Below are 26,335 nucleotides of genomic sequence, written 5' to 3' on the forward strand. Positions count from 1 at the left end.
GAACTCTTTGGGACTGTCAGCTAAAATCACTGCATATATGACATTTTTATTTCATGAAATTGAATATTATACATTATATAACTTGTTAGGCAGCTTTAAGGCAAAAAAAAACTTTAAAAATGAAAATCAAAAATAACTTTTAGTTGAAGTCAGAAGTGTCAAAAATTCAGCATATAGTTTAAGTTACTCAAAAATAACATTTAAATTGCTAATAGTGACTGGAAGATTACAGTCTCAAGTCATCTTTATAATAGATAGATAGATAGATAGATAGATAGATAGATAGATAGATAGAAGGCACATGTAAACATAAATGAGCCGTAGTAAAGCAATCAAGGTGCAACAATATTTGTCTTCTGTATTTTATTAAAGTAAAATAAAGGGTAAAATGCAGAGGGAATATTTCAGCTTCAAGGACAGAGCTCAACAATCAAACAAGAAAATACAAGTTACTTTAGGATTTGTCCAAACATTACAGTCTCAGCTTTCTCATGAAGATAACAGATGACAGACACTCATCAGGAATATGGATACAGCAGAGTGCAGTCGAAACCAGGCCACCAGGCCTACTTATTTGAATGTTTGTCTCGTTATTTTAGTTATTATATTATTTATCTATTTATTTTTTTACTATTTTCTACATTCTCAAACAATTATGAAGACAATTATCAAGGCAAACAGTTGCTAATTTCAGGAATCTAATAGATACTTCATAATTTTTTTGTTTACACGTTTTTTATACATACTAACTTCAAACTTCAAACTTTATTTATTTGTATAGCACTTTTCATGCAGAACAACACAAAGTGGTTCACAAGAATTAAAAACAAAGAAGACAATAAATAAATACAATTAAAAATAAAATAGAAATAAAAAACCCAACTCTCCACCCTCCCTACATATAGACAGCCATTCACAGGCACACACCCACGCAGGCACACACACCCACGCAACATGACATCATCAAGACATGGCGAGGCACTGAGGCTAGAAGAAAGGAAGGAAGACACTACCTTGAAGAGGTAGATTTCTGTAATTCTATAACTTTGATGTCTGCAGTTTTGTTCTACACTGTAGAAAATCCTTAAAATTCATTTGAAAAATCTATCTATAGACAGATGTGGACTACGCTATATAGCTGTTTTTTAATGCAAATCTTTATTTAGAATCAAAGAAAATACAGTCAGGATATAACAAAGCATTTGAGAAGAAGAAAAAAAAAGAAAAAAGTGATTTCAATGAGTATACAGTAAATTAAATACCTATATACATATATACACACACACACACACACACACATATATATGAAATAAAATACATAACGCATATAAGCCACATGGTATAAGGTTTGTTTTCCTATTATTTTTAGGCTTCAGGAAATAATTTCTTAAAATACAGAAGTGTACTAAGCAGGGGCGGATCTAGGATTCTAGGAGATCAGGGGCTTAGCCCTGAGGGTGCAGATGCCGATTTATTTTTTCCGGCTTTTTTTGTGCCACGCACACAAAACTATCCTTATTTTATTTTTATTTGTTTACATCAACTTACCACCAATTCAAAGCTGTGAATGGCACAGAGAACACTTAAAAATCAGACCCATGCATGATTTCTATAACGTTAACATCAGTGGTGGACAGTACATTTACAATTTTTAGCCACTTTTACTTTACCTGAGTATTTCCATTTTAAGGTACATATCAGAGGGAAATATTCTCCTTCCACTCAGCTACATTTGTTTGACAGCTTTAGTTACTTTTCAGATAACGATTCATAAAATTCATGTGAAAATACTCACATGCTGAGTTTAAATGTTTGAAATGTTTCTTGATGAGATTAGAAAATTCTCCCTCTTCTTCAAATAAATGAACTGTTTTAAACTCCCTTGGATTAGCTAAAAGAAACATAGTTATTAACTGTTGATTGAACCACCCAAAAGTGTACATATTAGCTAAAATTAGCACAAGCTTAAACATCTGCAGTAGTAAAATACAGTATAATAATCCAAAAACATCTTATATAATGGCAAAGCACTGACAGGGAGCATTTTTCTGCACAATGAATACTTCAATCATTTTGCCAGTAATACTTTTCATTCATATTTCATAAAGGGTTTTTAGTCTTATCCTGGAATGCAACATTGATCTTGCTGTCTTTCATTTTCAGTGCGGTTGTGTTGTTGTTGGTATTAACGGATAATACTGATAGCCAGCTAGCAAAATCAGTCAAAGTTTCACAAACCGGGAACATCAATCTGTCTAGCAGCTTCAGCTTCTGCTTCTGCTACTGCTGCTGCTGCTGCTGCGGGGCTCTTGAGAAAACATCCGGGGCTTGAGCCCAAGTAGCCACCCCCTAGATCCGCCGATGGTACTAAGCGTAACAGCGGAACAGTCTATGATCCTTCGTCAGACAGTTGGCCCCGCCCCTCTGAGGCTGCAGACTAATCACCGACACATGACTCTTTCTAAGGAGGAAGCAGCATCGGAGAAGTCGGAGTCGGCCTGACACAGACATAGAGTCGTTTTATCCCTGCGATAACGCCGAATTTACCAACAAGAAGAGACTCTGGTCTGTGTTTAAAATGTTTCTGATCGCTGTTTTGGTCCTCCTGGGGGCTCAACTGACGGTTAATGGCGGTAAGTTGTTGTTTTGTACACGATGTTGTTTGTCCCGTTAAAAGTGAAAGTAAAACAGTTGTGACGTCTTTAGAAAAACAATATTTCAGGCTGTAATTCTAGTCAAATATATCGATGCAGACGATCACTTTCTTCAATTTTAGCAACGTACAGTTATTCCAGAGACGTGATGCTGAAAAACAGACCAAGAAAACCAACTTACTGCTGAATTTCGTCGACTGAACTTGTTAGTTAGCTTTGGCTGTCGACTTAGCTTGTTGCTCAGGTGGACACACGTCGTAACCGTGTCATGTATGAGCGCTTAAATGAACATTGGCGTTAAATATCGATTAAGGTGCAGGTGAATAAGGTGTAACTGTCACAAATATATATTAAAAATGAGAAAGAAAAGTATTACTCGTAGTTTGTGTTTTTTAATTGTTCCGTTTTGACTTGATAAAAGAAGAAAATTGCGTAATGGTTAAACTATTTCCTTATGTGAGGCTAAAGTTCTGACTTTACATGTTATCTTTTATTTTTACTTATTAGATCCAAATGTCCATTGTTTAATCTTATTTAGTTTCTATCTACTAATTTAGACTTGGTTAGTGCAGTTTTGACTTTATATCCTATAATTAATCTCACTTCCTACATCCAGATTTTCACCTCTGTTCATACTGTGTAGTCCTTGTCTTGCTAATTCTAAACTAAATCACACATTTTTATGGCTCTCTGGTATAATCTCGATTTTCCGTTTGGATAGATTTTTCTGACCTGTTAAATTAGACTTGGCTATTGTATTTTTATATATGCTTTTTAATTTTATTTTTTTCTTTTAATCTGATTAAATGGATAGATTGAGCTGGTTATAGCAGACACTTCACTTAAACTGATACACTGTTCTACTTTTCTAGCTTATTTTAAACCTGTCCTGGGTTCGATTCCCACTCGCGGCCCTTTGCTGCATGTCTTCCTCCAACTCTTCTCCCTCCTTTCCTGTCTGTCTCATCTGCACTTATCAATAAAAGGCTAAAAAGTCCAAAAAAAAAAACTGAAAAAAACTGTCCCACAGCTACAACCTAAAAAAAACTACCAAAAATACAGTTGAAAGTTGTTTTTTGCATTGTTGAGTAGTTGTCTTCACAGCACTGCCATGAATGTATTCATATTTTTTTATTGTCATTATAATCTGTGAATTATTACTTTGGTCAGTTGACTAGTTGGACATCTTGTCTTATATAAGTGTGTGTGTGTGTGTGTGTGTGTGTGTGTGTGTGTGTAAAGCTAGCCATTACCATGAGGCCTGATTATTTACATTAAGGCAATCTTTTTTGTTTTACACATTTCCTGAAATAAATTTTACAACATGCAAATGTGATACTACCTCATTAAATACAAGCTAGTTTGCATACATGTCCAGAAATGTTAAAAAAAGAGTAGTAAAGCGAACGCTCAGATATGTATTTTGTATGTTTCTTTTTCACCAGTCTTGTTATAGTAGCAGCAAATCTCACAATCTCAAAATTGACAAGGATGTTTCATTTTCAGTTGTTTTTTTTAAATAGTAAAAGGGTTTGTCGAGTCAAAAACGATGTCTGAAATTGCTGAAAAAATTTCAAACAAAAGACCAAAAGAAAAGCATATCCTCGTCAGTGAACTCTAAAGAAAGTTTGGTGGAACAGTCTCCTGTTAATGACCAGGTTATAACAGCAGTCCATAGTTCAACAGTTAAAAAAAAAAGCGTATCTCAGCTGATGTTGTTGCTGTTTTAATGGCACCAGTGAGATAAAAGCCACACCTGTAAACTACACATTTAACTGTTGGTGAATTAAAAAAATTCATACATTTGTCATCAATTACAACTACGGCATGAAATATAATGTTGTGTTTTTTGTGTGTTATGAAATCATGTTCTGATGAAGGTGGAGCAGTCGTGTGTTTGAGTATGTGGACAGACGAGATTGTCTAAATACTTGTGACATGATAAGTCAGAATTGGCTCCAGAGCAAAGTCTGATTGTAAAAGTCTGTTAATGTTGAGTTTATAGCTTGTTTTTTAGTCACGGTCAGGGTTCTCGCCAGGATTTTTTTTCAGCGTAACGGCAGGCCCTCCTGCACGCGCGCAATAGACGGGAACGGGTCAATCGACAGGAAAGTACGGCTGAGGTGGGGAGACATAAATTAACCTAGATAGGCACCCAGTTGATAAAAACAAACGCACATGGCGTTATCTGTCAAAATAACCGTGCAGCGGCCCTAATCACAGTGTTAACCCTTCCTGTTCGGCCCCCGACCGTGGTCAGGAAGCCCGGGGTTAACCCCTTCACTTCCTCAGCAACCGTAGAGGCAAAGACACAGGAGCCCAGCCGTATCGAAGAACACTGCAGTCTTTATTGTTTATAAACAGTGGCTGAACCGCACAGTAAGGCCAACCCAGCAAATACACACTTTCTGTCCTCCTCCGACTGCACCGACTGCCCGTCTCTCTCACTCGCTCTCCCCCTCCCTCCCACACACACACGCTGCTCTCTCTCCCTCTCTCATGACGGAGCCACACACTCTCATAACAACAGCGTCATCTTTGAAATGCGCTGGCGTAGTGGCCCTAATCACAGCGTAATCTTTTAAACTGAGCGTAACGGGCCATTAGACAGTGTAACGGGCCGTTACGCTGAAATGCGCTGGCGAAAACCCTGACGGTATAGTGGTGGCTGAACTAATAAAGGTCCAAGCTTTGTGACTGATGCTGTGCTTGAATATTTGGATGGATCTTTAAAGATGCTCAGATAAGTAGGACCTCAAAACTTGTTTATCTCAGCTGATAACTCGCTCTCTGTGATTTTAAAAAAATTTTTTTCAGAGACCCATTCCCTCACTTACATCTACACGGCCCTCTCCAAACCTGTCAGTTACGCGGGCATCCATGAATTCACCGCCATGGGCCTGCTCGACGACAGGATGATCGACTACTACGACAGCGAGCACCGGGAAAAAGTTCCCAAACAAAGCTGGATGAAGGAGCGACTGCAGAAGGATTACTGGGACAAAGGAACTCAGTCCCGCCGCAGCAAGCAGCAGTGGTTCAAGGTGAACATCGACATCTTGATGAAGCGAATGAGGCAGAATGACACAGGTAAGATCTTCAAAACATAAACAGCAAGTTATTACTGAACATATTATATATATATATATATATAAATAAAATAAAGTTTTGAGCGCTGCCATTGATATTTCTCACATCCCGTCTTGTCTGGTTGGGTATTTATCTGCTTCCTCCCTTCAGACATCCATGTTCTCCAGTGGATGCACGGCTGTGTGGGCGACGTGCAGGAAGACGGCTCGATCAAATTTACCCGTGGCATGGACAGGTACAACTACGATGGAAGTGACTTCCTCTCGTTCGATGATGGAAACGGCGTCTGGGTGGCCTCGATTGAGCCTGCGGTCCCAACCAAGAGGAAGTGGGATGGTGTCATGGTGCTGAAGGAGTACACCAAGGGATACCTGGAGAATGAGTGCATTAAGTGGCTGAAGGAATTTTTGGATTATGGGCAAAAGCATCTGAAGAAAGTCTGTAAGTATGGCATAAAATAAGCTCTGTGTTATTGTATTAGACATTAGTGGATATTCTAGACGTAGCTTTAGTAACAGTTGCATGTTTGAAACGTAAAATAAACTAGTCAAAGCCAAACCAGTTGCTGACCAGTGCTTCCATTATATGCTCCTAGAATGTATCAAAACCAGTGATAGAAATGGCTCTGCTTTACCTTACCTCCTCAGAAATAATGTAAGAGTATTTTGTTCTCTCAGATAGAGGTGAATTTACACGCCTGGAGAGGTCAGCAGTGAAGAAGAGCTGCTGATCGATCGATTAATCGTCAGCTATAAAATCAATCACCAACTACTCTGATAAATGATTTGTCATGTTGAGTAATTTTTTAAATGAACACAATTTTTGATTCTCAGATTTTGGTTTCTTTCTCTTCTATGACAGTAAACAAAAGTTATCTTTGGGTTGTGGGCAAAACACATCATTTGTCATATTTGGTTTGGGGATAAACCAATTGACATTTTTCACCATTTTGTGGCAGTGTATCGACCAAATAAGTAATTGTTTAATTTTTAAAAAGCTGGCAGATTAATCAACAGTAAAAATACTGAATTAAATTAAGTCCTACTTATTTTAATTAATAGACTTTGAACCAATTCTGGTCTTGAATTGGTGCTACATTGGTCACCCAGTCAGTCTTGAAGCTCCTGGGACTGCTTCACTTCGGTGGAGGTGGTGAGAACATAAAGTCCTGAGTGTTTTTAGACGAGTGTATCTTGGAAAGAGCCGCTGAGTGACGGTGCTTCATTCTCAAGGGACATGATTGGCTGTGTTGGATCCCCAGAGGGAGTGTGCTCTGGTTTGGTTCTTGAAGTCAAACTATGTATTCGTTATGCGCTTTTGTGGCAGTTTGCACCAGTTTGAACTGTCGAATGGTCGAACAACATTGTCCTTTAATCATCCAGGTCTAGTAGCTGGTAGTTCTAGTGATCTTATTGTGACTGAATCAGATTGTTACGGGGACATCAGTGGTACAAACAGTTGTTGCATATGGTTAGTTTAGCATCCTGCAAACATCACTTTATAATTTCTCTTTCCAGCTAAACCTAAGGTCTTCTTGTATACAACAAAATCCAAAGTGGAGTCCATTGTGGTTCTGAATTGCCTGGCCACCGGCTTCTACCCAAAAGACATCATCATGGAGATCAAACAGAACGGCCGTGTCTTGAGTAGACTGGATGGACTGGAGACCTCTGGCGTTCGTCCAAATGAGGACGACACCTATCAGAGGAGAGACCATGTGGAGATTTTGAAGTCTGATGTGTCGACGTACACTTGTCGGATCATTCATAAAGCATCTGAAGTAGACATTGAGAAGGATTGGAGTAAGTAACTTTCTGTTGTTTTTTATAATTTGTCTCAGTTTTGTGTCATTTAGATGAGAAATGTGTACTTTGTATACAGTTCACCCAACAGATCTCAGTCCTGAAGTGGAAAATTATTTTTCATTAGTTCTTGAAAACCACGTTTTAATTCCGAGTCAGTTTGTCGCGTGTGAAAGCTGCCCCCCGTGACATTTATATTTATGTATGAACAAATGTGAAGGAAAGAACTGTATTTCACAGTGTACCAAAGTTTAAAATCTGGTTTCTGTGGCAACATTGCTGTGTTGGTGCACCGGATGCAGTGATGATCAGTTTACCAGAGCTGCAGATGGAGGTAACCATAACAATGGAGACGGAGTAAACTACAACAACTAGGAGGGTAGTTAAGGCTATGGACGAAAAACCTGAGAAGCATCCAGAGAAAGTTTCAGAAGCTCCAGATAGAAAATAAAATTCAGAAGGAAGATTATGGTCCAGGTGCCTTTTTCTCTTCTTGCCTAAAAGAAATCGACAAACGTTCCACACTCCAGGTTTAACAAAGAGAAACATTAGGTTGTGTTTCTCACTTGCACAAAGTCAATTCCATGTCGTTTCATGTCATTAAATTGTCTTTGCATCTACATTTAAGCACAGCAACATGGAAATTATGGTGATGTGAACATGAAACTAATGTGAATGTTTCCTGTGTTTCTCTTCACTCTGAAGAAGCTGGAGGTTCTAACACGGGTCTGATTGCTGGAGTGATTGCAGCTGTGGTTCTTGTTGGTGGAGTAGCGGTGCTGCTGGTACGTCTTGTGGAAAAACGGCTATATCAGTAGGTGCACCGTGCTCTATAATCCCTGTCTTTAACGACAGTGAAGTGAAATGTGTTTTTTTCTGTTTTTTATATCAAGTGAAAGACATTAAGTAGTACCTTACTAACAGGGCTGTACAGTGCTGTGCTGTCTCACACCCACATTTTAGCCACATGGAATCATTGATATGTCATACCGAAACTGTAATACAACTTTTATGTCGTGAAATTGCACCCAGAGTACAAACCACATTGTGTGTATCTGTATCCTCCTGGTTATCAAGTGCAAAGGTCTGTTATTATTGTGGGCTTCACAAGATGCTTAAAGGTCACAGTGAACAGCAGTCCTGCAATCATTATCTGACAGAGTTCAGTTTAAAATCTAAATTTACATTCCACAGGTGGTAGACACTATTGTGGTGGAAGCAGAAACAGCAAGAAACTGTGATCTTATTCAACATTTAGTGAAGAGGATAAAAAACAACTGTGTTCAGCCATGAAAATGTTATTTTCATGGCTGGGTTAGATATGTGATAAATTTTCTGTGTTTTTGTAGAACTTTCCTGAACAGTGCAAGTAAAGATCTAATGAAGCAGAAAATTAAAACAGCTGCAGTAAAATTAGAAATGGCAAAAACCTATAAACAAAACAACCAATAGGTCCAGAAAATATCACACAAGGCAGACCAGAAAAATATATTTGAAGCTTGGATTTCTAAGAATTCTCTGACTGCTCGCCCTCTGTCAGACAGACCTCAGATTGTATTCAGACACAGATTCAGAGAATGCTGTGATTATATCCATGTTGAATTACACCGTCTGTGTTAACTGTATTAACAGGAGGAGCCAAAGATGAAGCCAAACCTGAAGCCAAGTACCTCAATGGTAACTACTTTTCTACTTTTCCACTCCTGTGAATTTTGAAAGCTGGCATCTGTGCAGGACTGATTAAGAAGCATATGACTGCTGTTATTCAGTGTTTGTCTCGCTACCATCAAATCTCACTGAAAGACCCAAACCAAAAATGTGCCAGTCTGACTCTCCGACCCAGTCCAGGCATATTTGATAGACTGGTACCAGTTAAAGTCAACCAAACCAGTGCTGTCCTTTATTTCAGCTTTTGGCCTGGTTTGTGAGTGACCAAAAATAGGAATATATTCTCTTTGTGCCCTACAAGCTGTGTCCTTTTCCACAGTGTAAGCTGATTGCTGCCCTCTGATTTGAGGGCAGATTAAAATAGTTCAGTTTCTCAAAGCATCTTTTAACTTTGTGTTTATTAACAGGTACACCTCCTGTGACTGTCAGCGGTTTGCAAAGTAAGTGTTCCTGTTGTAATCCCCCACAGAGTGAAGTGACTTTTTCAGTTATGCTGTTTTTGCCTGAAACAAACCCAAAGATATTTGAACTATTGTGTAGCAAACAGAATCATCAATTTCTTACATTCAAACATTAGAAACAGTAAATATTTCACATCTTTGTCTAAAAAATTCAGAAGCAGCGGATTATTCATCTTTTTCCTCTAAAATTTATCCTCATTCATTTGAAAAAAGTTTGATATGGGAACCTAACAGGGTCACAAAATGTCACATGCAAAAGGAGTGTAAAACAGTAAACGTATGAAAACAGGCTGCAACATTTGGGTCCTAATATTTTTTGTGTGTCTGCAGGCACTGTGGTTCCCATGCTTTCCTGCCAATGGTAAGTATTTTCCTCTGCAAACATAAATACACATAGAGAAACATGCAGATTGTGGCAGATGGCTTTAAATAATTCTGTGTGCATGTCAGTAGGCAATCCGACTAACTGCTCGTACACCTCGCTCAACCATAAGTGCTTTCCTCTGTAAAGACATAAACACTGCTACCAGAACAGTTTATAGCAGATGATAGAGCTGCAGCACTCTGATCTGCTGGTTATTGAAACAAGCATGCGGCTATTTGGATCATGAATCGCACAATTACTAAACAACTCTTACTTGACTGTCAGCTTTAAGGTTTTGCTTTGGGTTGTTTTCAGCATGTGCTATCCAGTTATATAGATGTTCTCCTTCTTACATTTTCACATTGTTATGCCGTCTTTCGCAGTAGGCTGCATCAACACTAGAAAGTTGTTTGACTGTGTTCAATGTATCTTCCAGTTTTCAGTTTGCTCCTCTGTAGTGTTTTTTAGCCACACTGCATTTGTTTTTTTAATCCAGTATTTTGTATTTTCCTCTCCTCACTGTTGGTCAGAGCAGTCAGTCAGGGACACAGTTTTTTTTGTGTTTAAAGGATTTAGTCCACATCTTTCTTTTTTTTTTTTAATAAAAGACATAGTGATTGTGAAGGACAGCACACACATGCAGTCAGGTAGAAACTTTGTAGATGCGTTGTGAAAACAGACAAGCAATGATGCCACCAACTAATCAGTAATTTCATTTGTTAGCAACGAATTTTGCCAAAGATTTTCGACCACTATGTTGATTATTCATTGGAACCCTGCAGTTCAAGCCTAATATTTGCTCTGTGTGTGTCTTTGTGTGTGTAAAGAAGATGATGGCCGAGGCTCTTCCTCCTCTGGTAAGTGTTTTCCTCTCCAAAGATATAAATGTATGTTAGGAAACAGAATATAACAGATGGGCTTCAATATTTCCCTTTGTGTGTGTTTCTGTGTGCAGGTAGCAGCGATGACGGGAAGAAAGCAATGGTGAGCAATTTGTTTTTGTAAATATGTTGCACTGAGCTGCATTTCATAGTTTAGCTTTGTGTAGGGGTGCATGAATAAAATTTTTTTTTTTAATTAAAGTTAGAGATAGCCTGTATGTGTATTGGGGATCAAACTATTATCAGACCGGCTGATGTCTCTGGTGTGTCTCTTCAGCAGAGACAAAACCGGCAAAAAAAAAAAACTGAACAAGAAACTTGAGCCGTTGCCACAAACTGAAATTTGGCTACTTTCACAGTGGCTAAAGCTATGCTAACAGCTAGTGGCTAAGTTAGCAGGCATCCATGCCTTAGACTAAAACAGTGTCTGGAACAAACAATTAGTAGTGTTTTAAGATATGGACCAAAGTGGGGAATTAAACCGGGGTTTCTGCAGGGCAATAAAAAGCATTAGCAGTCATTAAATTAATTGTGTGAAAATTAAGGTGTGAAAATTAAGGCCTTAAATGGCATTAGAAATCATTCAGTTTGATTTTCAGTGGCACTAAAAATTCTTTCTGCAGTTTTCAAGAAAAATATCAGATAATATATGTAATTATAGACTGCGATTGATCAGATATGTGCACCCGTGTAAACATGCTGAAGATTTGCGATGATTGTTCCACCCAGTCGGGTACAATCACCAAAAACTGCATCTTGGGAAAGTGTCCGGCAGGCTGGACCAGGTGGAGGAGAGCTGGGAAATGGGGAAATGCAAATTCCAGCAAAAATGACTGGAAAACGTGGAATTCAGAGAATACCTACAGCCTGTGGGTGGTCAGGGTGGTTTCCGGATTCAGAAATAGTGAAATGTAGGGACAGTTTTCATATAAAAATCATCTTTTACAAAAAAGCAAACCGTGTAAGTTGTTGAGTTCACGGTCATAGTATTAAAATTTTACAGTATAGCATTAAAATGTCGTTAAATCTGACTGGCTGATTTCTGCAGAAACCCTGTAAAGTGACAGAATATTGAAAGATTAAAACAGAGAAGAGCAGCAACTGCAAGAGACAAACTGACTGATGAGAGGAGAGCGTGTGAACATCCTGGGATGCATCAGTCTTAATGCTAGCATACATGTGCAGTAATAGTCCTCCCTGTTACTGTTGAAGCTTAGTTATAAATGACAGCTTCAATGCTATTACATGCTTTATAAACATAATCAGTTCCAAATATTGGTTATCAGTCATTTTTGAGAACAAAAATCAATCAGCATCGTTCTTGAAAAAACACGTCTGTTAACCTCTGGTGTATATTGTACGTTTTATAAGCACATGCTGTACCTGAATACATTTTCTTTCATCCACAGGCTCTATGCACGGCAGTGACTCTGGTGTCTCTTGTAAGTGTATTTGGTCACTCATTTGAAAGACGTAGTTAGCATTTTTGTAATCTCTGTGAACCAGCCAGACTTTTCAGGAGAACATAAATACACGTTGACTTCAGATGATAGCCTATATGAAAAATAATAATACAGCTGTTTGTCCCTGCAGCAAGTGGCCGGACAAGCCAGACTCCTGAGACAGCGAGTCTCCTGAATAACCCATCACAAGGCTGAAGATTCTGCAAGCACCAGCATGTCCATCAGAGTAACAAAAAGACTCACAGGAACCAGATTTACCAATTCAACAAATATTTCAATCACTGGGTAACTGATAAAACCTAAAAGGGAAGTTTAAAAAGTCCAACGTCTTGCGAAACTGATGGATCAGCTGGAAAATGTGGTTCTATTGAGCTGCTGAAAAGTTTTTTTTTTTAAAGAAAAACAAAGGAAATGACGTTTCCATTCCTGTTAAAGCTGAACCTCAAAGTTATAGTGTGATTTAGATCATTGGACAGGTGAGTTTCTTCACAGGAAAGAGGTTCAATGGGAATTCAGAAGTTCAAAACTTAAATCTGAAAATAAGTGGTAACTGTGAGCCAGACCCTTAAAACCAGGTCTGCAAAAGAATAGAGGAGAAAGATGGAAACAACCTTTAGGTAAAGTTGTTTATACCTAATTTGATACCAAATTAGACTAAAACCATCAGGTTGATTGTTTTGTTTGTCAACAGAAACTTTGTAATAAGTGAATTGTGAATGTATAAAAGAATGGGACAATTTAGTTCTTCACAGAACCTTAAAAATGTGCAAAAAAATACAAAGGAACACAAAGAAGAGGGACTGACAGCAAAGAAATAAAGTTTTAAGTGCAATTTTTCTGAATCCGTACAAATTCTGGATCAGTGAAACAGTTGGAAAGAAGTTTTTACAAATGTGGCATGGTGTCCCTGCAACCACTTTGAGTACACTGGTATCATTTTAATAGGATGAAAATGATTTTTTTCATTTTAAAAAAAGCACGTAGAAAGATTTCGGTCTGATTTAAAAAGATGTAGAAAAAATTTACTGCTGTTATGCCTTTAATACTCTGCTGTGTAGTTTTATTTTTTCAGCTTTTTAAGTCAGTTATTGCAGAAATGTCAGTACAATTAATGCTATATAATATACACACTTTTTGATTTTTTTTTTGTTTGCAACCTATAGACATTATGCCTTTTAAAGTCATTGTTCATCACTAAACATATGATTGCTTTGTGCCAATGTTATCTTGATTTTATGTTTTTACTCCTGTGTTTTTGAGCTTTTTATCAGTTCTTCAGATGAATTGATCGACGTGATGAAATTTACTGTTAAAATAACGTGAAGAACAATCACATTATAAAGTGCGCTCCTCAGGATGAATGAGTTTGTGTGACCGTATTGAATTTATCAGAAATATTTCGGGGACTGTGAAAATTCTGGGTGACTTTGAGGATATGATGAGATAGTGCTGACATTTATTCATTATTTGCAGCTTCTGCCTTTAAATGTAATTAATTCCTACTGTTGGGTGACATAGGTGTAGAGCCCTAGTATTTTGTTATGGTGTCAGAAGTTTTGTTTATGCATATTTATGGTTTTCACGGTGGGGGGAAGGGGGGGCTGAAGCACCTGCCCCTTTGGCTATTGATGCCCAAAAATGCCCTTTTGTCAAAGTTGCTTTTTAAATTTTATTTTAATTTTTTTTTCATATATATGTGTGTGTGAAAGTATTTGAGGCCCAAACTAATAAATAAAGCAAAAATAAAATTAATAGTAATTCAGAAGAGAGCATCCTGTGTTTGTGTGTGTCTGACTCTACACTCACCTCTCATCAGTTAAAGCCGCTAGTTAACCACACAGCATGCTGAGAGGATAAAGTATGCCAGCCTTCTTTTTATTTCTGTGTGTTTCTGTTGTCACTGCTTCCATGTTGTATTATTTATGAATACGGGTTGCTAAAATTCAGCCAGTTATATTGTAAGGTATGTTTCTGCACGGTGTTTCAAATTTGTGCTCCATGTGTCCCCTTTTAACTTTGAGCACCTGCCCCTCCAAAGGCCTCTGCCCTGTTCATGTGTGTTTTCTTCATGAGCTCCAACTGTGCACAAAGGCCTGGTACCAGGGGACAGACAAAATCCCGGGTGATTTGGGCTTTGTAACTTCTTGTTTATTATTGAGGTAAATAAATGTTGTTTTATTGTAACAGAATAGTTGGTGATGTTATCGTGTTAGTAATGTGATTAGTGCTAGAGGTAAGTTTAGCTGTTTAAATCAGGGTGTCAAACTCATTTTAGTTCAGGGGCCACATTCACACATAGCTGGGGCGGCATGGCTCAGTGGGTAGAGTGGCCGTCTTGTACGCGGGGGCCAGTCGTGTATAGTTGACATTCAGTGACAGCCAATGAAATTGCAGCTTTTTTTGTCTTTTTTCTTTTTCTTAGTACTACTTACATGTCAGAAATGAAGAACTAAATCGAAAACAAATCAAAGATAAGGGAATGTTTCTTTAAGTGACTAACTTGGTAATCTTCCTCAAAGTTTCAATGACAATATTCTGATTACTGTACATTATACACACATATTAATGAGACCCGCAGACGGAACTGAATGAAATGTGTTCTTTTTTCACACAGAACAACAGTTCAACTGTTTCACAAACAAATCAAATTGAACAAAGAGCAAAAATGATGTATACATATATACGTACGCACATGATCAGCCACCAGCCCACCCTCTCACTCATTTTCATTTTTCAGCCTCCCATCTCTGCTTTTCCACTTCAAAGAAAGGAGACTCCTGGAACTCTGTCCAGGTCATCTCCTTGTCCATACCCTTATCTTTGTAGAAAGAAAAGATTTTTGCTGGGCAGTAGATGTACTTCCCTGATACTCCAGTGAAGCCAGCGTGTATGTGAGGACTGTCCGGGCCCTGCTTTAGCTCCAGTCTGCAGAACCGGCATTTGCGTGTCCCTGTCGGCTGGGAGTCAGTCCTTTTTCTTTTTTGCTGTACTCTCTCCTCCACCCTTTGTTTTGTTGCCTCCAGTTCACGCTGAAAGAATTCTGTCCGTGCAAAGTCTTTGAAGTCCATTTTTTCATCCGTCAGACCTTCAGCACCATATGTTTTAAAGACCTTAGTGGAACAGTAGAAGTAGCTGACCGGGCCCTGTTGGTAGAAGAAATGGACAGAAGAACCGTCATTTTCATACCTGGACTTAGGCTGGCCACAGGACAGGCACTTCTTCGTCTGGGTTTTTTTCCCCGGCTGTTGCTGTGGTGGTTGCTGCTGCTGCTGCTGCTTGGTCATGATACCTTTAATGATTTCCTCTATTGAGTCCTGCGTTAGAGGTGTCTGAACAGGTGGAGGGGGGTTAAAAACAGCAGCTGGCATGGCAACAACTGGCACGCTGATTGTCTCACTGCCCTCTGTCAGAGAGTGCCAAAGCTGCTGCCTTTCTTCCACCTTCTCTGGGCTGGTGTTCAAAGAGGATCTGGTGTTCAGCAGCTTACTCAGGTGTTTAATATACTGTGTTATGTGCAGCTTAGTGGTGGGATGGAGCCCGCTGTTTGGGTCCTTACAGCTGCTGTGAACTAGAGCAGCATACTCCTGGTCCACCAGCTTCAGCATGTCCTTTTGCCCGCGGTGTTTATTGAGGAGGTCGTCTATGGTCTTTTTCATGGGAGCTGGCCAGCGTGGTCGAGCACAAACACCCTCCCACCAGTCTTTATAGGTCCAGTGCGGGTTGCAGATGGCGAGGACAGCAGGGGCAGAGGTGGCGGAAATGTGGATCCTAGAAGATAAGAAAAGTACAATATATACATACAATAAATACAATTGTCACATCTTGTGTTCCTCTCATCATATTTCTAAGAAAGATATTTATAGAAATTAATAGGATTCATTTGTGGGACTGCTGTTCATGCTAGAGGTTTTTTTTCTTCAAATGTTTACCTGGTTCTGTCTGTAGTTTGGGAGTGGTACTTGAAGTCATAAATGGATCAGTCATGTCACCAGATGGACGAGCAGGAAACTGCAACAGCTTGGGTGGGGCCGTGGATGCTGACTGAGGAGGCTCAAGCTGGACAGTCGGCACAGCGCTTTGAGGAGGACCACTCGGGGCAGAGGTAGAGTCTGTCTTGCTCCTGTGCTTTTCCCAGTCTAGAGGAACTGGGCGGCAGCCAGGCTCAGTATATTCTAGGCCAAACTTCTCTCCAGTGTCTCTGCCAGACAGGTGAAAAGCAGGATACTTCTCACGCCCCAGCACCTTTTCAGATGCAACATTTAGTGCTGTTATCAAAGCTGGATCAAAGACAGCTGGAAGACGAACACCAGGTTGTTTCAAGTCCACTAGACGCTGGTAGTTCCACCTCGCCACGCCTGTCATCCCGTGTGCTTGAAAGAGCTCCGGGGACACGTGTGTTCCAGTGACCCACTGAGCCTGATGAAAATGGTAACCTTCCTGCTGTGATGTGCTTCTGATGGGGATCCACACAGGAAGTTTAGCCCCTTCACCCTGCACATGGTTGAGCTGCAAGGTCCCCCCATGCCTGTACAAGATCCCTCCTTCCACCTCAGGATCGCTCAGGCAACCTCGCAGCATATGAGTTCGCTGGATCCGCCAGGCTTTCAGCATTGAGGGCTTGAAGAGAGGCACATCATTCGGATCTTTGGCCAGGTAGAAGTGCTGGAACACTCCCTTAACCCTCTTTACAAGCTCCTGAGGCTGTGGGATCTTGGTCCTGCAGTGCTCCCGAATGGGCTGCTTTGTGGGGTTGGCAGGCTGAATGCCACAGAAAGCATAGGCATCTTTCAGCTTCTGCAAGTCCTCCTGGTCCACGATAGAGAAGGCGACAGACAGGAACTGTGCAAAGGAGGCGAAGAGAGGATGATGCTCTGAAACGCACTCACGGAGAAATCTCCTCATGCAATGAAACAAGTCCAGTTTTATTGTTATGTTTGTACTGAAGTGTGTTCTTGATGCACATGTGTTCACTAAGTTGCCAGTCGTGCTCTCCGGGGTGACACTCTGACACTTTAAACGCTGCACAGCAATCCCTGAAAGTCAAAATAGATAAAGTATATTAATGTCATATCAGTTAGTCTTTGTGTAAAATGAATCAAAAATTTTCCATCAGTTGTGGACGTGGAAAAATATGAAACACGACCAAAAACAGATAATTTGTTACCTGTCCACCCACTGGTACTGTGCCTTCTCTATGTCTGCGGCACTGTAGCGGTTTGCCAGACCCTCATACAGTGACGTCAGCGACTTCTCTGTGTCCGACTGCACCATGACCCATAAAAGGATCATCCAGTTTTCATTCATCACAGCATATGATGACATGGCGCCCGATGAAAAGGTGACCTTTCTGGCAATTTTGCGGGTGTGGTCTGAGCGAAAAGCCTGTCCAAAGGTGCCCTGCAGGAGTTTCTTGATGGCACCCTCCTGGTGTTGGTATTCATGCAGGAGGCAGTCCGTCAGGAAGTGTGAAGACACAGAGATTCCATTCCAGCCGTCTGAATCCTCATATGCCCCAAAAGACTCTGGCTGGGTTTCCTGTCGTATGAACTGGGTGATGGTTCTTTGTCCAGATCTTCCTGCCTCAGCATCCATTATGTTTTGGCAGCTGAGGAGGGAGGCCAAGTGTGCATGTTCATATTTCAAGTGCATCACTTCCATGATCTGCTTTGCCATGTCAGTAGGTGAGTTTCCTGTTCGCCTGAGTTCATCCAACACTGACTTACAGATTGCCTTCTTGTAAGTAAGTTTTGCTGGCAACAGGTTGGTGAACCTCTGCGGAAGTTTTTCCAGCCAGTGAGGGTTGTCAGCGTACCACCTCCTCCGGCACACTTTGCAGCACAGCCTGGATGACAGCAGGTAATAGTGTCCAGTGAGGCCAACAATCACTCGAGGTCTTCCGACACCCGCAGAAGTAACTTGAGGATGAGCGCAACCTCCAATACATGGGAGGGCTTCGTTGTTCCTCAGCCTGCCCATTAAATTGTCATTTTCAGGCTTCCATATGAAAAAAGGATGGAGCTGGAAGTATTTGGTAGATGGAAAGTCTGCAACACTGTCAATTAATTCTGGCTGAGGGGGGAAACGCCACAGTGACACCATCTTCATTAGGTTGCGCACAGGGATGGAGCCCGGCCAGAGACCCATTGCTTCCAGCTCTGTCTTCATCCAGATCCTCTGCTGCTGTGAACAGGACCACTGGCTGACATCGTGGTCGTAGGCAGGAGGTTGTGGTGGAGGACAGCTGGAGACAGGTGATGGCTGGGTCGAAGGCTGGCCTAATCAGACAGAAATAAACATAGAAAGAAATAATAGGATTTTGAGTGTGACTTGATAAATCTGCAGTAAACAACCGAATCAAAATCATTTGATGACTGACTTTGAGCTCTCTGTGCCGCTGGCTGCTGAAGTGGAGGTTGGCTGGGAACTGCAGACGTTTCAGCAGAAAATGAAAGTTCCTCTGACGCTAAATTGAACATGAAGCATTTCATTATTATTCACAGCAAGAAAAACATAAGAATTTAACATCGACACTGCAGTCCCTGAATCTCACTGGGCCCTGCCATGTAACTATTTTATTCAAAATTGCACACTAGTTGTCTGCTGCTTTCGTATACATTAACATCATGCTATACTTGATTTATGACAACGAAACACCCTTTTAAGGATTTACAACAGAGAGCGTGACAACATGGAGGTAAACAGGTCAGGAACACTCTCTCTACATGACACACACCTGTAGCTGTGACAGTGGTGTCTGTTGGTACAGGATCTGCAGTTTCTGGCAGGAGGAACATCAGCTGCTGAGGCAGAGGTACAGGTCTTTTCACAGGCAGAGCAAGAGCTACAGAGAGGGAACGATGGCAAAAAACAACAGGTTATGACAGACATAAGTACAACACAGTACAAAGGTTTAAATGGAAAAACAGAATGTTGTGTACTTACTGACTGATTCTGCATCCTTCAGCTCAGTTACCCTGGACCATGTTTGGCTCAGCAAACAGCTGTAAGGCAGCTTTCTCAACTATGAACATAATCAAAATATGTTTTGAGAACGGCTCAAACAAGCAGCAGCTCAGTTCTCCCATTAAGCTGCAGAGATATTAGGGGAGTGATATGAGACAGACAAAAATGTAAAAGTGTTCAAATGTTTACATTTATGAGATTTAATTATTGTTAAAGATGTATAGAAGTTGATTCAGGTTGTTCAGTCATGCTTTTTTAAGTTCTGCACTTTATTCTAAGATATACAGTTACATATAAGTTATTTATTAATAAATGTCAAAATGTTTTTGAACCGTACTGAATTTATTTGACGGTCAGTTTTTGATTACAGGCAGACTCTAATAAAACTACCAGGTTACATCAGCATATATCACAGTAACTCAAGTTAGACATTATGATGTTCTGGACCTTTGCTGACTGGACCTCTCTGAATTTTAGCTGAATACCCCTGGCTTAGAAGAAGAGGGACATGAGTCTAGAACTTCTAATGACCCAACATCAGTCAGTGGAGAAAAAATAAGAAAAGAAAGCAAAGCTGAATGAAACTATTTCAGTGTTTTAATAAGCCTGTTGCTTGTCCTGTGAATACTGCCACTTTAGGGAACACTACAGCTGGAGATAAGGTTAAAGTTTAGGAAAGGGAGCCTGATGAAGAGGAAACATCAGGTCTACCTGATGGAGAGGAAACATCAGCTCTACCTGATGAAGAGGAAACATCAGCTCTACCTGATGGCAGGAGGAGGAGCTGCTGACGCTATAATGTCTATAAGTATCTAATTGGTAGTTTGAAATAAAGGAGCTGCTGCTGCTGCTGGTGTGTGTGTGTGTGTGAGTGCACGCGCACATATATGAGAACCTGACCTGGCTTTGGTTTATGAGGTTGGAGTATACCCAGTAGAAAAAACTAGACTACACCACTGGTTATGACTGTCATTACTGTGTACACGACTTGCTTTGATTTAGAGTTAGGGGAAGTGCAGTGGGGGCAGGCAATACAATGAAAGTCAGTCTGTCTGTGAATGCCAGCGCAAGAGCTTTATTGTGCACTGGCAGGCTCCGAAGCCCCGCCCACCAATGAAACGGAATATGGAGTCGTATTTTCATTTTGGGGGTGAAAACGAAAAAACGAAAAAACGAACCGTTTCCTGTTTTTTTTGTTTTTTTGTTCAAAAAGAAAAAACGAAAAAACGGCTTGATTTTTTGTTTCTGCTTGTGTGTTTTATAGCCGGGAATCAAACGGATAAAACGTACCTTGTCCCTATTTTCTCCGAAAATTCTATTAAATATTTTGTACATGACATGTAATTGCGAATTTAAACACACATGGTGCTAAAATAACTGATTATTGTTTATTTTAAAAAATATATTTATTTTAAAAATGAAAAATCAAAAACACCAGGGGGGGGGGGGGGCGGCGCCCGAGCGCCCTCTATTGACCAGCCGCAGAAGGAGTTGTGTAAAGTATCTTAGTAAATGTACCCAATTACTTTACTTAAATGCAGTTTAAGTGGTTTGGATTTGAATATTTTAACTAGGGCTGGGTCTTTAACTCGTTAATTTCGATGAAGTAATTACAGCACATTTAATCGCACCGTTCTCAGTTCCCTAATTTGTGGCACACCAGTAACACTGATGAACACTCCAGCCCAGTAGGGGGTAGTAATGAACCTAAAGTCTGTCTGCAGCATACGGTCTATGGTCTGCAGTGAAGAAGATACACAGGAGTGATGTCAGCGCATAAGAAGTTTTGGTAAACAGTGAAGGAAAATGAGACTCATTGAGCTTGTTGGGAGGAAAGTTTCCTGAAAATCTTCCTGATGTCAGACAGATGAAAAATGCAGATGAATAGAAATGAACAAACATTTTTCTTTTTGGGGATTATTTTTTTCATTGATGTCTCTTGTAATTGTGGGAACATTTTATTGCATCAACATAATATTTCAAATGATAATTATTATGCATGTGTCCCACAACAACCCTGTTAGCAGAACCTTTTTCAGGTGGTAGAAGAAAACCGTGAATCACATGATACACTGGAATTAACATCATCAAACAGATTTCCTAAAGAATGTGTAGAGCAAAGCTGTGGCCTCCCTTCTATTTTTCATGTTTCCATCACATTGGCAGCCATGATTGAATGTCTCACTCTACCGCATATCATCAGGATCAGACTAATTGTTTTACTTTTTTCCATCAGTCAGTTTGTCCTCTTGGTCAGCAGTAACAGCTAGCTAAATATCTAGCTTCTACTGCTGAGAAAAAGCTAACATTAGCATGGATTAGCAACCCTACTACTGTGATGAGAGTAGGGTTAGCAAACAACACATAAAACATGGAATAAAAATGGTTCCATTGATGTGTAAGCTGAGCTAATCAAGCCTTCCATAGTTTATGACCTATTATGATGAATATGTAGCAGAAAATTGTAAAACAGAAGGTTAATTTTTTAAAAATTTTGAAGCCCAAAAGTCCTTCAGGCCTGGAATGACCCGATGGCTTTGCTATAAATTGAACTTTTTGCTTCTCCATTTTCAGTTTCTGACCTTTTTTAATCTATCATGGTTGTTTCACGTGTACTTTACTCTTCATGTATGTTAATGGGATGGACAAAATAATGCAGTCCAGCACAGCACTACCACCAACTAAATACTCAATAAGCAACATAAAGTTGATCATCTTTTTTGCCAAAGTCAACAAAAAATGTTGCAGTTTCAAAAAAGTAGAACTTCTAGCCCTGTTTTTTTATTGGGTTGTATTAGATAGCCAAATAAAGAGGCCAGTGAGCGTAAAAACAGGAACAGACCACAATGACAATGATCCGTTAAAGTCATAAGTTAATCTGTCATGTTGAGATAACTGCATAAATATTCCAGAGCCACGCTAGAGGCTCCACGACGCTGCATTGTGAGCTAAATGCTAACATCCTCACAATTTGCAAAAGTTTGGCTGCCACATGTTCCACCACCTCAAATTTAGCATGTTAGCATTTGCTACTTAGCACAAAACATTCAGTCCAGCTGAAAGGATGTTTGTATAACATAAAACTAAATTTAAAAATACTACGGCATCACTGCAGCGATTAGAATTTATCCTGAAGGAGATCAACACCGATCAGCCACATCATTAAAACCCATTGACAAAGTGTGCAATGTTTATTTTTTTCCATAACAACATAATGTTCTGCTAGGAAACCTTGAGTCCTGGTATTTATCTGGAAGCTATTCTGACATGTACCACTGATCACTGTTCAAAAGTTTGGGGTCACTTAGAAATGTCCTTATTTTTGAAAGAAAAGCAGTTTTATCAATGAAGATAACATCAAATGAATGATCAATCCAGTGTAGACATTGTTAATGTGGTAAATGACTATTCTCGCTGTAAACGGCTGATTTTTAATGGAATATCTCCATAGGGGTACAGAGGAACATTTCCAGCAACCTTCACTCCTGTGTTCTAATGCTACATTGTGTTAGCTAATGGTGTTGAAAGGCTCATTGATGATTAGAAAACCCTTGTGGAATTATGGTAGCACATAAATAAAACATGAATAAAAGCATTGAATAAATCGTGAAATTGTCTGCTGTAAGCCACTTGACCAAAAAGATCTGCTAGCTTCCTGATGCCACCAGAGATCCTGTATCTTTGCCCCGACATGTCAGAATGAAGAATAAATGTTATTTCGGTGGTTTTAATGTTATGGCTCGTCAATGCAAATGCGTGTGCAAAAGTTTCATGGCTATCTGTTCAATATTTGTCATAATGTTTCACCATAAGGCGACCCGATGACCCATGTCTTTTTGGGTTCCTAATCAATTCAATTCAATTCAATTCAGTTTTATTTATATAGCGTCAATTACAGTCAACTCGTCTCAAGACGCTTTACAGAACCCAATCAGAAGTTTTAATTCTCAGCCAGTCCAGATCATCTCTTTCCCCACAGCTTCCGTTTGTTTTTCCTCTAACTGTTCACTAAAGGCCAAAAAAAAAGACATTTTAATACAAATGTCAACCACTCTGGAGGAAATGTGAGCAGATAATGGAACTCCTTCGGGTGCTATTTGTAGTAAATTTCATGACAATTGTTGAGATATAGATGACTGAAAATACGACCGCTGTTTGTTTAAATCTGAGCAGCTTCTGCACAAAGTGACCACAGACGACTCTCATCCATCCCCCCTTCATTAAATGCCTCACAGTAACATTGACAGTAACGCATGGCTTATAAAAGTACAGTACAGTGATTAATATGGCGTGTTTCGACTTCGACACGTGGAGGTCGGTGCGGCGTCCTCAGCCGATCCCTGCTGAACGTGCGGCTTCGACGTAACAGTGACGAGACGCTTGCAGAAGCCCAGAGTGTCCAACTGTGGATGAGATCTTAAATACGAGAGGAGTCCGATCTGCCGTCAGTACTGGAAGGAGATGATGGAGTTCACTTTGTAGACGTGATACGAGCGATTCCAGAAGACTCGGGTGAAGTAGTTCGTGTACGGAGAGTAGTTCATCTTTATCTCGTGGCAAAAACGTCCGTGCTTGGAGAACGAGTAGATCTCTCCTTTATCGTAGACCACCTGGAAAAGACAAAAGACGCCCGTGATCAATGAAACATTGGTGGAGCTTTCTGAGGATTCGGCTTCATCGATACTACACAGAGTAGTCAGACAACAAAATGCCGTTTATAATCTAATCAGCAACGCAAAGGCGGCAGTAAAGTGTGTAATATGTAATGTTCATAATCAATGTAATGAGCTGTGTCAAAGTTCAAGATTTTTATTTACTTCACAAAATAGACGGTCTAGGCACAGAGGAAATCTTGTGCAGGGCCTCTTGGGAGTTGAAAAATAAAAAAGAAACACCAACCAAAATAGGAAGTACAAAACAAAACATTTTACAAGTGATAAAAGATAAAATACAAAAAGATGACAAGTAATTCATATTATACAAAATTTGAATGCAGGACTTAGTAGTGGAGTATTTCTAGGGTGGTATAAAAACTTCTACTTGAATAAGAGTTTGATTCCTTCTCCTAATGGTTCTCTGACTTTAACTACTAGAAAAAGTGTCTTCAATGATCAAATCCAGTCTTGATTTAGTAAAATCTACTGAAGTAAAACAGTTAATTCTGACACCATCAGTCTCATCCTTTATGGGATCGTACAGACTCTGTAATTAAAACATTTAAGATCATTTGAGCTTCATTACCTCTAAGATGAAGTCCACGATCCGTTTACTAGGCTTGAGGAGCAGCTGCTGGAAACGAATGCTGAGGATTTCTCCTTCCAGAGCGTCTCTCACGGCGTTACAGACACAAAGTTGATGACAAACTTCATCCAGACCGGACTCCCTACACAGACACACATCACAGTGTACAGTTATATACAATTATTACACAATACAGTGCACAGGATGTTATAAATGAGTTTCTAACAAAGCCATTTACTGCTTAGTGCAAAATATGAATTTCAAACTCAGAAGTCTGCAGTTACATGCATGAGGCTCAGTTTATTCATCAAATAAGAGCTAAACATGGAGAGACTTATGTTTGCAGAATGATATAAAGACTTCTAACAGGAGTTTGTGTGGAGAGACAGAAGCAACACTGGAGGATATTATTGGAAACTAAATAAAAGGTTCATCTCTGAGCAAATTAGTACACATTTATCAAATCAAATGTACTTGTAGAACATATTTAAAACACTCTCAGTGCTGCAAATGTCATCAGTCAGACAGCAACAAAAAAATGTGCAATAGGAAGACGACATGAAAAACCAGAAAAGCCCTCAGAGCGCAGTACTAGCCAAGGCTCTTCATTCCCTCATATGGCATGGTTACAAATGCAGCATTTGTTAGTTATTGATGATCAGAAATCACAGCATCATAGAATGTGGACATTTAATCTACACTAAAGTTTGGAGACACCTTCTCATTCAATGATTTGAACTGAATTATTTTATACTTTGTAGATTAATACTGAAGACATCAAAACTATGAAAGAAAACAGATGGAAATATATTGTAAATAAATAAGTGTAAATATTCAGTATTCATCTACAATGTAGGAAATTATACAAATAAACAAAAAGCACTGAATGAGAGGGTGTGTTCAAACTTCTGACTGGTAGTGTAGATGTACCCACAAACTAAATGACCTTGCTCTGAGCACAGACGTGTGTTCTCCATGTGTACGTTATGTACGGATACGGAATCACGTGATCTAAATATGTAGCGGGCGGCGGGAATTAATGGGACTCAGAAACACCCCCACAATTTAATCAGTTGTTCTTTGTATCATTTCTGATGGATACGTCCTGATAAGTCCTCAGTGGTGGATTTGTAGTAGAATCACAATCATGTGATCATCAGCAGGCAGCTGACGTAGTGTTCACTGGTTGTCATGGTTACAGTGACGCCGTGCCGCTATCTGGCAATGATACAAAAATATTTAACAAATCTGTGGATCCAGACTATAAGCTGCATCACTGATAAAATTGGTCCTTGTGTCATTTCTGACCTTCCCTGAAAATTTCATCCAAATTCATGAGTCTGTTTTTGAGTAATGTTGCTGACAGACAGACAGACGGACGGACAAACGTACACTAATCATCGTAACTCCACTATCTTCCTTGGCGGAGTAATTATAAAATCTGAAAATTTTATGAAAGAAAACAAAACTACAAAATACTAAAACAAGGCAAAACAAGATCGCAACTTGTAAGATCAAATTCTAGGATAAAATAAATATAAAATACTTCAATTTAAGAACATTAAAAACTACCAAAAGCCATTGAAAACATGCATGTCTTGAGATTTGTCCTACAAATGTCAGTGGAGGGGGAACTTTTAAATTGCATGAGGAAGATTGTTCCAGTTTAAAGCTCTGAAGAAACAAGCAGTGCACGGCTTTCTGAACAACATAAACAGACTTTTCTAAGTCTACAGTCTGACTGCAGT

The 26,335-nt window shown here is 39.7% G+C and overlaps 3 protein-coding genes across 6 annotated transcripts in view; 1 reads left to right on the forward strand and 2 right to left on the reverse strand.

Annotated features, from left to right (window-relative positions):
• Nucleotides 1-2,440: 2,440 nt before the first annotated feature.
• On the forward strand, nt 2,441-14,152 carry LOC110959928 (major histocompatibility complex class I-related gene protein-like). Its single transcript, XM_051955974.1, has 10 exons — nt 2,441-2,633; nt 5,472-5,744; nt 5,895-6,185; nt 7,262-7,546; nt 8,252-8,360; nt 9,179-9,223; nt 9,622-9,654; nt 10,006-10,896; nt 10,995-12,362; nt 12,514-14,152. Exons 1-6 carry the CDS (start codon nt 2,579-2,581, stop codon nt 9,192-9,194), a joined length of 1,029 nt encoding a protein of 342 aa, XP_051811934.1. The 5' UTR covers nt 2,441-2,578; the 3' UTR covers nt 9,195-9,223; nt 9,622-9,654; nt 10,006-10,896; nt 10,995-12,362; nt 12,514-14,152.
• Nucleotides 14,153-14,874: 722 nt separating this feature from the next.
• LOC127536080 (uncharacterized) lies at nt 14,875-18,946 on the reverse strand. Its single transcript, XM_051955534.1, has 5 exons — nt 18,934-18,946; nt 18,760-18,846; nt 17,548-18,658; nt 16,313-17,416; nt 14,875-16,151 (listed from the first exon to the last, which is right to left on the reverse strand). Exons 1-4 carry the CDS (start codon nt 18,944-18,946, stop codon nt 17,266-17,268), a joined length of 1,362 nt encoding a protein of 453 aa, XP_051811494.1. The 3' UTR covers nt 14,875-16,151; nt 16,313-17,265.
• A 4,257-nt stretch (nt 18,947-23,203) lies between these two features.
• Nucleotides 23,204-26,335, reverse strand: part of LOC127536016 (integrator complex subunit 8-like) — a 91,756-nt gene continuing 88,624 nt past the window's right edge. For all 4 annotated transcript variants that reach the window (XR_007944999.1, XR_007944998.1, XR_007945000.1 and 1 more), the window contains exon 13: nt 23,204-23,561. The gene's annotated coding sequence lies outside the window, so the exon portion shown is untranslated. The remainder of the gene's footprint in view (nt 23,562-26,335) is intronic.

This window comes from Acanthochromis polyacanthus, chromosome 11 (genome assembly GCF_021347895.1).
Source record: "Acanthochromis polyacanthus isolate Apoly-LR-REF ecotype Palm Island chromosome 11, KAUST_Apoly_ChrSc, whole genome shotgun sequence".
In the NCBI taxonomy this organism is placed as follows: Eukaryota; Metazoa; Chordata; class Actinopteri; family Pomacentridae; genus Acanthochromis; species Acanthochromis polyacanthus.